Source organism: Martes martes (assembly GCF_963455335.1).
Source record: "Martes martes genome assembly, chromosome: 15".
Lineage (NCBI taxonomy): Eukaryota > Metazoa > Chordata > Mammalia > Carnivora > Mustelidae > Martes > Martes martes.
Genome location: NC_137903.1, coordinates 28,116,937 through 28,129,550, shown reverse-complemented (window position 1 = coordinate 28,129,550; position 12,614 = coordinate 28,116,937). Strand labels below are relative to the sequence as shown.

At 51.2% G+C, this 12,614-nt stretch overlaps 1 protein-coding gene across 1 annotated transcript in view; it reads right to left on the bottom strand.

Moving 5' to 3' along the window:
* Nucleotides 1-6,519, bottom strand: part of LMOD1 (leiomodin 1) — a 41,211-nt gene extending 34,692 nt beyond the window's left edge. The window contains exon 1 of the mRNA XM_080824799.1: nt 6,053-6,519. Coding sequence (XP_080680925.1) covers nt 6,053-6,313 — 261 coding nt within the window. The 5' untranslated portion in view covers nt 6,314-6,519. The remainder of the gene's footprint in view (nt 1-6,052) is intronic.
* Between the last annotated feature and the right edge of the window lie 6,095 nt (nt 6,520-12,614).

Genomic DNA, 12,614 nt, shown 5'->3' with positions numbered 1-12,614 from the left:
ATGTTAATGAAATAGCATTAATAACACCTCTGAGTCTAGAAGGTACTCAGGAAAGTTGAGGCTCTTCCTCAGATCATGTGTGATGGTCGGGGGGGTGGTGTGGGGCGGAAGCAGAATCACACCTGGTCCCGTATGGTTCCAAACCCCCATCGACTTTCTATTCCCTACACTGCCCCGGGCTAAGGGAGCCCTTTAGGGGAAATGAGGCTCTGAAACCCCTTCTTTCCTTGCTGGTCATGCCAAAAGAGATACAATAAACAAGAAAGCACAGCCTGATCTGGAAAGGACTATGTATTACGGTCCAGGATATTCTTGTTTACCCAACTTGGCAGACAGAGGAATATCAACTTCTCCTCCCCCGCCCCCCAGTCATTGTGCTTTGTTGCAGTGGCTGCAGTGTGTGTGTGTGTGTGTGTGTGTGTGTGTGTGTGTATAGACTTCACACGGGTGGACTGGATCTCCAAGGACAGCACCCTTAACCCCTGTCTTCTATAGGTCTCCCAGTGCACTTCACCTAGGCTTTGTGCGACATGGGCCAGCTCTGGTATGCTGACACGGTCCCCTACAGGTACTCCAGAGTCTCTTGGGGGAGAAAGAGAGGCTGAGGGAGGGTAGCCAGTTTACCTGAGGATTTTGTCTCCACTCTGGTTGTCTGCTCACATCTGCCTCTTCCTGCCTCGATGTGGGGACCCAAAGCCCCTAGCCTACCAGATGCCCTTGGTCAGTGGGGCTCATCCTTCTCCCCCGAGCATCTGCATCTCCCTGCTCATGTTTCATGTTTACATCTCCTCCTCGGTCCTGCCTGGCCTGCCTCCCTCCTGCCACGTGTCCTATCCTCCCAAGCTCTTCTCCCTGCCCCCTGCTGTCCTGCTGAGAAAAGGTGAGCAACAGGGGTAGGGCGGGGTGGGCGCGGGGGCAGTGGAGGGGGCGTGGACCAGGTGCTGGGGCTTTACAGCTTAAAATCCATCAATCAGAGAGTCTACACATGCAGAAGAAATTGTATCAAATATGGGTAGGAACAACAATGAGAACAAACACCTGGGGATCCCACCACCCAGTCTAAGAAATTGAGTAACTACTTTTTCAAACTGGAGAGAGGCACCTTTCAGACTCCAGGGAGAGAGATTTAAACTTGTCTAACCCTCCCTGGGTGCCTGCGGTTGCCTCCCCAGGTCCACAGGCCCCCATCACCTCTTCTGCCCTCTCCACCCCAGGGCTATTTTGGGTGTGTACCAGTCGGGGTTAATCTCCTTAATCGTTGAGCCGTGCTGCCCAGGGCACTCTTGATAGGGCTCAGCCCTCTGCAAAGGGCAATCTGAGGGTTGTGCTGCCGGCCTCGGGCCTTCCTGGCGTCCCCATCCCTATAGAGAAGCCATGGACGCTGGGCCATGACCTGGGCCTGGTAGGGGAGGGGAACTGCTAGGCTATGTGAGCCAGAGACCCGCGGGGAAGGTCGGAAGGCTGGGTGACTGGCTAGTGGGGTGCTTCTGGTTAGCTTCTCAAGAAAGAACCTGAAAGAGCTTCCTCCACCCCCCAGTTCAGCTGCCCCTGCTCCTGGCTGCGTGCAGGTGCTAATCCCCATTCCCTGGTAACGCCAGGGAGAAGGACAGGGGAGGCAGGCTTGAGATTTTCTTTCCCACTTGGGAAGGAAAAAGAACACATGAGTTGACCTGCTGGGATCAGGTTCCTGAAACCTGAGCCAAGCACACGGGTTTCCCTGAGCTCTTGGCCACACACCTGCCCAGGGGTTTTGTCTTCCACCTGGACAGAAGGAGAGCCCCCCAGAAGGACGAGGGGAGAATGCACAGGCTGAGAGGTCTGCCCTTTTAAAGGGAGCAAGGCAAGCCAGGGGTCAGCTCTGCCAAGCCCCACCTCCCCCTCCTAACATTCATTCAATAAACAGAGGTTGAGGGCCCACCTCTATGCCGGGCCCAATGTTAGCCCTTGTCCACCAGAATCACACAAGCCGGTGAGGAAGAGAGATAAGAAAACACGTTGGTATTGGTCCAGAGTGGCCCGGAGTGCTCAGATCAGACATGACGCCGGCATTTGCCTGACTGGCAGTCAGGGAAGACTCCCTGGAGGAAGTGGTGCCTGAGACCCGAAGGAGGCACAGGGGTGGGGTGGAGAGAAGAGTATTGATGAAGCAGGGGGTAAACCAACCCAGGACAGCCCTGGAGTATTCTATCCACTGAAGGAGAAGCCTGCCTGAGACGCCACCCAAGAAGCCACAGTCTACACCCGCCCAACAGTATAGCCAGCGTATGAATCTTGGGGCTCTTCTTCCCCCGGAGAAACCAAAACTTAAGACCCGAACTGGGCCAGCCTTCCACTCTCAGTGTCTGTCTAAAAAAAACAAACCAACCTTTTGTTACGGAAAATGTCCAGCATATGAAAGTAGAGAGAGCCGTGTAACAGGCAGGCATGTGGACCCGTCACCCAGCATCCAACGTTATCAACTGATGGACAACATCAGTTCACCGGACACCTACCCTCTCCCCTTGCCCACATTACTTTAAAGCAAATGCCCTAATCCTATCAGTTTTTCCTATAAATATTTCAGGATTTGTGTCTTTAAAAGGCAAAGATCCTTTAAAAAGTGTATCCATGGGGGCGCCTAGGTGGCTCCGTGGGTTAAGCCTCTGCCTTCGGCTCAGGTCATGATCCCAGGGTCCTGGGATGGAGCCCCACATCGGGCTCTCTGCTCAGTGGGGGGCTTGCTTCCCCCTCTCTCTCTGCCTCCCTCTCTGCCTACTTGTGATCTATCTGTCAAATAAATAATAAATCTTTTAAAAATAAAAATAAAAATAAAAATAAAAAATAAAAAGTGTATCCATAATACCATTATCCCACCTAAAAGGAATTAACAAAAATTCCTAATGCCATCCAATATCTAGGCAGGATTTACTTCCCTAACCCACACTCGGTTCTAACGCTTTGAATCCCGAGGCCACACTTGGTTTTACTGTTTACGTTCCCAGTCCTGGGGGCAGGGACAAGTATTCAGCCAGACAAGACCGTGTGATAGCCCCGGGCCCCCATGACAACATACAAATTGGTAGTCTAAGCCCTGTCACACCACTGTGGGGTTCTGTATGTGTGTGTTTTGTGATCCTAATTAGATGATAAATTCCTCAGGACAGGGGCTGGCATGATTGCCATTTTTGTACCCGGGTGAGGCAGAGAGAAGGAAGCACAGCTGGGTACTTGTTGCTGTGTGAACTTAGGGCCGTTACCCAGCTTCTCTGAGCCTCAATTGTCTAATCTGTATCATGAGGATGAACATACCTATCTCCCAAGAAGTGCGAGGCTTAAATAAAGGAAAAGGTGAAGATGCTTCGCCTGTTGAAGATTCTCAGTAAGTAAATGCTCACTTTGCTGCACTTCTAGAGGCAAGTTAAGGCAAGTTACTCTGTTTTGACTAACTTCCAGTCAGTTCCTTACGGGAGCAAAGGCCACTAGCAGGGAGAGCTACAGCCAGTCCAGCAGCCTGGAGCCCGGTCCGGAGCCACTCTGTGTCTGCGCTGCCCAAGGCCTCCCAGCCTGAGCACCCCCCCAGGACTTGCTTGTTTATTGCTTACTTTGGCCTCTAGCTGAGCAGTCGGGCTTGGCTTTGACGGAAGGGAGGTGCTGGACAGGGGTAGACATCAGTGAATTAATAGTTGCATAATTGTCATTTATCATGCATTTATTATATGCCAAGCCCTGTGCTAAGTGCTTTCCACTATTGTCCTCTTGGTTTTTACAACAATCCTGCAGGCTGGATACTGTGTAGCTGAAGGGAGGGCGGCAGACTGGATAACTTGTAAGTTACTTAGTTATGCTCTTAGGAAGAGAGATTGGTACTCAAACCAGGCTTTTCTGGCACCTAAATCCAAGTTCTTAAGCCCGCACTTACTAGCTTGCTAATGGTGCTGAAGAAGTTACTTGGTCGGGTTCATTGCCATTCATCCCGACTTACAGAGATGACTTCTGCTCATGGCTCGTGATGCACCCAGAACTCGCTCAGCCACTCTGGCAACACATGCCTTTGGACTGGATGAGGAAGAATGGGGACAGCCTCTCCCTCCAAGGGAAAAATGGCCCCGAGGCCATCTTCTCATACTGAAGATAAACACACACACACACACACACACACAAACACACACACACCACCCTCCATTCCTTGACTCGGACTCTGTTTGCAGAAACAAGGGTACCACTGGCAGGGGCGTGGGAGGTGGGGCTGGGGAGGTGAGGTTCACCAAGCTTTTAACAAATTGCATTTGCAAAAGGAAAAAAGCCTTTTGCAAATGTAATTTCCAGGAGCCTAGAGCCCCTCACACTCTCCATAGCCTAAGCATCCTGCTTTGGGATTAAGAATGTTCTGCATTTGACTTTAGCCTCAGGAGTATCTTTCTATATACCAGAAGCCACTGGGCACAGAGTCTGGGGACTAGGAGGGAGGGAAGAGGAGGGTCGGGCTCTAGAGTGGAAGTCAGGGGTCCAAGTGGGGGATTTACAGAGAGGCCAAAGCCTTGGGTGTGCTGCCTGGCTTTCCCTACATGTCCCGATAGCTGTCTTGAAGTACCAGGCCCTCACAGGGAATCCTCTATATCCTCTCATCCTTTCCATGAATGTTCTAGTATTTGTTCATCATTATCTGAGTGGCAGCATCAAAGACAATCCCCTTGTCCACAGGGTAACGAATTTCTGTGCCTTCTGACTCCCCTCGCTCCTAGCTTCTTAGTGAAGCCTTAAACGTGGGCCCAAGGTGGTAGGGTCGGAGAGAGAGGTCCAGTTCCCCTATCTCATTTTCCCTCATCCCTCCCTCCCCCATGCCTACACTCAAGGAGCCAGGGCTCTGTCCGCAAACATGCTCTGTGACTAGTGTCCGGCACAAACTCCTACCCAGCCAGACATGTCACAGAAGTTCCGGGAGATACTGTTGCCTTTCTCATTCCCTTTGGGAGAATGAACATATCATGTGAACCCCTGGGTCTTGGTTTCCATAGAAGTAAAACAAAGGACAAGAACTGAGACCGAACTCTCTCATGCAAGAATCCACTAGGACAAGAGACGTGGCCAGTAAGAACCAGCTCACAGAGAGAGGACAGTTTTCCCCACTAACCCCTCTCTATAGGGGACGAGGGGCTCTATGAGTCACACTCAGGTGGAGGCTAGTCTAATTTGTCCCAAGAAAACTCACATACAAACACATGGCAAATAAAGCACTCCTCCGGGCCAAGCCGGGAAAACAAAAACAGGTTTTGCTTAAGCCCATCCTAGACCTCGGCAGATGTTTCCAAAATGACCCTCCTTGCCCTTGCCTTTCCAATGTCCCCTCCTCAAGGCACAACCCTGCTGGGAACTATCTTTATCCCCCGGCAAAGGGGACTTGCAGGCTTGTGAAAGGACTTACGACTAAAAGGAAGGGATGTTCCCCCAAGATGTTCCTCTAGGAAGTGCAAACCCCAGCTTCCCTGCAAGGGTAACTGAAGCCCCCAGGTGAAGTTGCATTTCCCACCTCACAGACCCCTGGCCCCTGACCCCTGACTCCTGACTGTTGCTTTGGGAAGCTCACGTGCCCCTGAGCTTCTGCAAATCATCCATGTGCCACGAGTTGCCCGTGGGGCCGGAGGGCTTCAAGACAAGCAGTTCTGCATGGAGGCCTGACTTTCTTTTCTGGGGTGACTGCCAAGAGACAGCAAGCATCATTCTATCCCCTGCCTTCTCCCCCACAATGGGTAGAATGAATGTGCAGGGGGACAAGGATGGAATCGACTTGACAATGAACGCTTCAAGGACGTTCTCCAGCTCCCACCCTACCAGCAGCTCTATCTGCCACAGCGGGATGCTGAGTTCTCCCAACGGAGCCAACTTGTGCTTTGTAACAGAAATTAGGGGTAAGAGGTTCACGCTGCCCGCTCAGCAGATGGTAATCCGTTCTGAAGCGTTCCATCTTTTGCCAACGAGACCTTTTCCTCCGAGGAGAGAAGCATCCTAGTCACGAGTGCCGGTCTCCCGGCCGTCCCTGCCCTCCCCCCTTCCCTCCCGCATATTGCTCACTTACGTCCATGGACAGCTCCCTCTGAATAAGCTTCTTGGTCTCCTTTTCACAGAAGTTGAGCATGGCTTCTCGGTTGTACGTGCCCACGGACTGCTTCTCGGTCTGGTTTTTCTGCCGCAGGCCCACGGGGATGCTCCCGTCGGGGTCCACCACGTCCAGCTCCTTCTCCAGCTCCTCCATCTCCTCGGGAGACAGGGTGGACAGCAGGCTGTCGATGTCGGGGTCTTCGCTCACCTGCCGGCGATACTTGGCTACCTTGGACATCTTGGCAAAGTGGGCTGTGGCTTTTGCGGGGTGTAGGGGGGTCCTGGGGGCCGGGGGCCGTGAGGGGGAGGCACAAGCTGGTCTGGATGGCGCAGAGTGGGCTTGGGAGCAGACCTCCAACTGATTGAGGACGTGGCTTTTCCGCCCTGCCCCGCAGTGCCACAGGTGCCCAAGCGTTAACTGCAAGCTCGCTCCGAAGCCCGGGGCTAGTGGACCCGGGCCGGTCTCGCCGGGGGCCAATAAGACTTGACAACTGCCCGGCCCTGAAAGGAGAAGCCAATCCCCACGCAGGGGGCGGGTCTCGCCTCGCTGTCAGAGCCGTTTGAAACTTGAGGACATTCCAGGGAATCTTGGAGCTCTGTGTGACCAAATTTAGTACAGAGCATTTAGCCTTTTAAAGACAAGGGGGCCACGCAATGAGAAAAAGATACAAAAATGCAGAGGCTGGCAGAAACTGATCAGAGCCACAGGAGAGCCAGAAAAGCAGAGACGGGGCCATGGAGGGCGGGGGGTGGGTCAGGAACAGGCCAGCCCCAGGCATGCCGGGCTCAAGCACATATCTGACGTCTGCATCCCGGCTGGTTGTTGTTGTGATCCGTGCGTGGTCCACTGACTCCTTTCTACTGTATTTGGTAATGTGCTGGGGGACTCCCGGCTGTTTCCAGCCACAGGAAAGATAGGGGATTCCAGATACCCCCAACTACCCGCTCACCCATTCTCTCTGCCCAGGAGAACCTGTGTGCCAAGCATCAGAGACTTAGCCACTACTTGAGAGAGAGAGAGAGGAAATAAATCTTCACTGTGTACCCAAACTGAAAACTTGTAGGCTGTTCGGGGTGGCCGGGGGAGTATGACCCACACAAGTCAGAGAACTCTTAAAGCACTGTTCTTTTCTAAGAAGCGCCAAGGCTTTTGGGAAGAGGGTTCAAACCTCCCTCCGCTCTCATCTGCTTCTTCCTCTGCAGGGGCATGTGTAGACAGACCTCCTTCGGGAGGGCCCAGCAGGAGCCTGCGGGTTGCCATCCACATGTAAATCCAAAGCACGATTGAGTGTGTCTTCAGGGAAATATAATTCTGGGCTGTTGGGAGGGATACTATTGCAGCAGGCCTGGCATGTTTCATAAAGGGCTTTCCACTGCTCATCCATCATGCTGCCTGCACAAGTCACAGAGACACTCAATCTCCTGCTCCCCCCGCCTCCTGCCACCAAATCCCTTCTAGAAGCCCTGGTGTAACCCATCGGGGTAGATGCTTCGATCTTTCCTGGCCTCTTTCCATCCCAAGCCAGAGAGAGACAGTCACCTGATCAGCATTTGCTGAGTCCAGGGATCGTCTGGGACAAAAACTTGGCCCTGCGTTTAATGTCTACTCGTCCAGCTTTAGGTTAAGGCTGAGGCGGGGCCAGGACTGACGGGCGGGACTGGAGTGCAGAGGTGAGGCAGGTAGACCTGAGAGGCAGGGTGGAAGACGGGCTTAGAGAATCCTGGGGGTTGTCATTTTTAAAAGGCAGTCATCATTCTGTCGGTGAGTAGGGAAGCATGTATTTATGGAGTGCTGACTATGTGTCTACCAGGCACTATAGGGTGAGAGATACAAAAATAACTACAACCTGCTTATTCTCTTTAAAAATGTATACGTTGGGGGGCAAAACCTAATTATACTATAAGGCAAAGTAAAACAAGACAGGTGGAAGCAATTGTGAAAAGTCCGACCGAAGACACAATAATTCTGTAGGAAGCAGTCAGGGTGAGCAGCCCAGAGGGTATAACGAAGGGGTTGAGCTAGCCTGAGGGTATAACGAAGGGCTTGAGCTAGCCTGAGGTGGGCTTTAGTTTCATCTGTTGGGTGGAAAGGACGCTTCCCGCACTGACAACAAGCCTCTAGCCCAACCCCACCCCTATTCCAGCCCCGCCTTGGGTCACTCAGTCTCTACTCTCGCTCTTGCCTCGAAGGAGATTTCTGGAAGAGGCATTATGTCCAGGGATCCCTGGCTCTGGAGCCACCATGACCAACCTCGAGCCCCCAGTCCGCCAAAAGCAGCTCTCTCTCCGGCCTCCAAGGATTTTTCCTTCTTAGGCTTTTTACCAGTGATGTCCACTCCTCCAGGCCCAGGGGCAGCCTTTGTACCATCTGGTCTCAATGGCCTTCTCTCTGGGTCCAGTGGTCTCTGCTTAAGGAACATACTCCGAGAATAAATCCACAGCTTCCAAACTTCAAGACAGGACTTGTAGCCTCCTGACCAATGTTTCTACTCACAAACCCCTGTGTATTCTCTGCTTCGGGTCTCATCATTCCAAGTAGCTGGCTCTTCTGATATGACTCAGTCTAACGTTTTTCACTCCCTAAGGCCCCAGAGACTGTGGGCTCACAGACTCTGAAAGTCTTCCCTTGGAACTCATCACCGTGGGGGCCGGAAGATTCAGGAACACAGAACCCATGAGTACAGTCTCCTCCAGCCTCTGCAATGAGGGACCACTGGCCCCCGACTCTGTAGGGGCATTTATTATCCAAGTTCAGAATCCACTTCCACTTGAAACACACATCTTGAGTGTCAGGGGATTCTCCGGTCCCAGAGGAAAACAAGTACTGTTGTGCTAGAATGAAAGGGAGAGAAAGGAAGAAAGAGAGACCTCCGGTCTCATAGCCAAATACATGGTGGCGAGGGCAGTGGGCGTAGGGAACCGGAACCGATTTAACTGACGCTTAGGGGTGGCTCTCACTTAGGCTGGATGAGCAGGAAAGGCGCATTTTTAGGAAGCTGGGGTGGCAAGATAGGATAGCAGATAAGACCACAGGCTCTGGAGTCAAATGATGTGGGCTCAAATCTGAGATGTGTGACCTTGAGTAAGTTATTTGTCCTCTCTGAGCCTTATGGGCCCCAAGTGGAATTATTAATGAGGGCATTAGAAGTACCCACCTGGGGGCGCCTGGGTGGCTCAGTCGGTTAAGTGTCTGTCTTTGGCTCAGGTCATGATCCCAGGGTCCTAGGATCGAGTCCCACATCGGGCTCCCTGCTCAGCAGGGAGTTTGCTTCTCCCTCCCGCTCTCCTGCTCATGCTCACTCTTCCTCTCAAATAAATAAATAAAATCTTTAGGGGCGCCTGGGTGGTTCAGTGGATTAAAGCCTCTGCCTTTGGCTCGGGTCATGATCCCAGGGTCTTGAGATCCAGCCCCACATCGGGCTCTTTGCTCAGCGGGGAGCCTGCTTCCCCCTCTCCCTCTGCCTGCTGCTCTGCTTACTTGTGATCTCCGTCTGTCAAATGAGTAAATAAAAATCTTAAAAAAAAGAAGAAGAAGAAGAAGAAGAAGAAGAAGAAGAAGAAGAAGAAGAAGAAGAACCCACCTGAAGGGGAAAAAAAAGTACCTGCTGCACAGCGTTATGGAATTGTTAAATAAGGAGCCGGAAAATAAGATTAAATAGGATAATGTGTGCTAAGTGCATCACAGCTTCAGACCCACTGGCAGCCCTCAATATATTGTTTGTCCATATAGAATCACACTGGTTCTCTTCTTGGGGGGGTGGGGGTGGGCGGGGAAACTGGAAGTTTCTTGAGAGCAGCAGACTTTGTCTCTGGAAGCAAGCCACGGGCCTGGCCCAGCACTCCTGAGATGAGTGGACATGGGTAGAGGGGAGCTCCAAGACAGCACATGCCAGACTAATGTCCCCCCTGGAAGGAGAGCGAGGGGGAGAACAAGAGGGGAGACACAACAGATTGCCTCCCGCACCCTCACCCTGACTAAAACCTCTCTGCCCACCAAACAGGTGCCAGGTACAAACTGGTTCCCCAGAACCAAGGGTCGGCTCTGGTGAGGACCTCAATTGTCCATGCCAATGTGAGAGTTTCAGGGACCGGACCAGGCAGGACTGGGGGGTTTGGAGCCACATACGTGCCTGTGACCTCTTGGTAGACAAAGCTCTTTAGGACTCCCACAGCCTCTGGCTCAACGGAGCTCAACCTACGTAGGTCTGGGACCCTTGAAGGTACTGAGTGGTTGGAAGGGGCAGATTCTGAAAATGGCCATTTCCCTTCCTCCATAGGTTGGGTCTGTGTAAAAAGATGCATTCTTGCTTCTTTTACTCATTTGTGGTTTATTCTCTTGCTCACTCCCCACAGAAGCTATTTCAGGCCTCCTCCTTACCCTATGACCTCTCTGTATCCTTCTAGAATGAACTCCTTTAGCTATATTAATATAGGAGATAAAACTCTAATATGTCTTCATTACCCTGGAAAGGAAACCAATCTGGTCCAAGGAGAGAAGGGAGACATCTCTGCCTTTACTATCCTGTAATTAAATCTGTTCCAGGGAAGGAAGTCCCTCTCTCTAGCTTCCCAAGGCCATTGGCTTCTTCCTCTTCTTCCTCTTCCCCTTCCCCCTCCTCCTCCCCCTCCTCCTCCTCCTCCTTCTTCTTCTTTTTAAAAAGATTTTATTTGTCAGAGAGAAAGAGAGAGCACACAACCAGGGGAAGCGGCTGGCAGAGGGAGAAGAAGGCTCTCCACTGAGCAAGGAGCCTGCTGAACAAGGAGTCCGATGCAGGCCTCAACTGCACAACCCTGGGATCACGACCTGAGCCAAAGGCAGAGACTTAACTGACTGAGCCCATCCAAGGTCATCCCATCCAAGCTCATTTGGCTTCCAGAAACATTCTTGAGAAGAGAACTGGAAGTAAGTTATTTTTTCATGCTTAAATGTGTAGATACAGGAGAGATCCTCCTGACACAGCTGATTCTTCCAATCTTGCTTGTTGGTCATTCTCCACATCTTCTGCCCTAGAACTTTATCACTTGATATAGCTTTGCTCTCACTGCTTTAGTCTTTCTATCCTCCTGTGAGACCAGCAACCTATCCAGTGACAACACCATGTTCCTTCCTGCCCACACTTTTGGCTATCATTCCCTCTACTTCTAATGCCTACATTTTGTGAGCACACTCAGGCCCCCAGGTCTTCCTCTCTCCTCTCAGGGCCTCTAGCACTTACCATGTTCTATGTCACACATTTTGGCCATTTTATAAAGTTGACCCAACTATTTCTCAAGGGTGCATTTGTTCTCCCCAAGCACATGTTGAGGACCCTGAGGGTAGCAACCGTATGAATATTTTTTGTACTCTTTCCACCCTAATCCTAAAACTAAGGACAATCCTGAGTACCCAGTAAGGGTCTTATAATTGACTTGGGTTATACTCCCTCTCTGTTCTCTCTTGGTTCAGCATTACCTGTGCACCCTTGATATCTATCAAATGGTCATCTCTCGCCAATCTTAGGCCTTATCAGTGACCCCTTCCCCAAGAATGGTGGAAGATGACCACCATTCCTTCCATTCACCTTCCAGAGTGAAAGATGAATAAAAGCTAACTGGGAGGGGGAGTTGGCAGGGGTGGATAAGCCCTTCAGAGTGGGGAAGAAGACACCAGTGCCATTGCCAGACTTGGCTACTTCATAGAGCTCATCCATCCAGGTGGTTCCCTGAGGATGATCTCCCTTTCTTCACCTTCTTCCTCACCTTGATCTCACCGTCCTTTCCCCTCCTAGGGAATTCTCACAGCAAAACAGGCCCCAGAGTCACAGTTCTTTCAATTCACACGTGGAGCTATTTCCCCCAAAGCAATACGCAGAGGACTTGGATCACGGGGGTTCCAGCAGCAGTCTCCAACATGGCCCAGAACACTACCTTTCACCAATACACCCTGCTGTCTTGAATCACCAGTTCAAACTCCCCTCACCTTTATTGTTACTTTTCTCCCAAAGACCCCCACTTCTTTCTTCCATCATTCCTCCCTGTCTTTGGCCATTCTTTCAGTGAGGGCCACGACAGTTCCTTAGACTTCTTTCAGACTCGCTAGGAGGAGATTAAAGTGCTAGTTCTTTTCTTCTAAGATGTTTCTGCACTCAGATGAAAATGGATATTTTTGAAGGAGGGGTGACATCTTCCTCCTCTAGCCAACAAAGGCTAAGTACAAAGTCCTACCCAGCCAAAAATGTCCTGTTACGCCCTATTATCTGTTGCAGTTAAAAGAAAGCAAAGAGTGAGAAGTCTAAGAATACTTGTTGGCCATCTGAGAAGGGCCTCTCAGGACAGTAAGGTTCTTTTGGATAGGGACTGTTGGAATGGAGTGAGCTGGGTAACCACAGCCAAGAGTCTGGCCCTCTGTTTTGTAAACTCACAAACTTAATATTATCACCATCCCTGGTAATTGACCTGATTCAAAAGAACCCAGTTCACAAGAGACAGATGCATAAACTAGTATAACTACCAAGTGCACAAGAATAGTTTTGAGCACAAGCCAGGGAAATCTTTCCTAA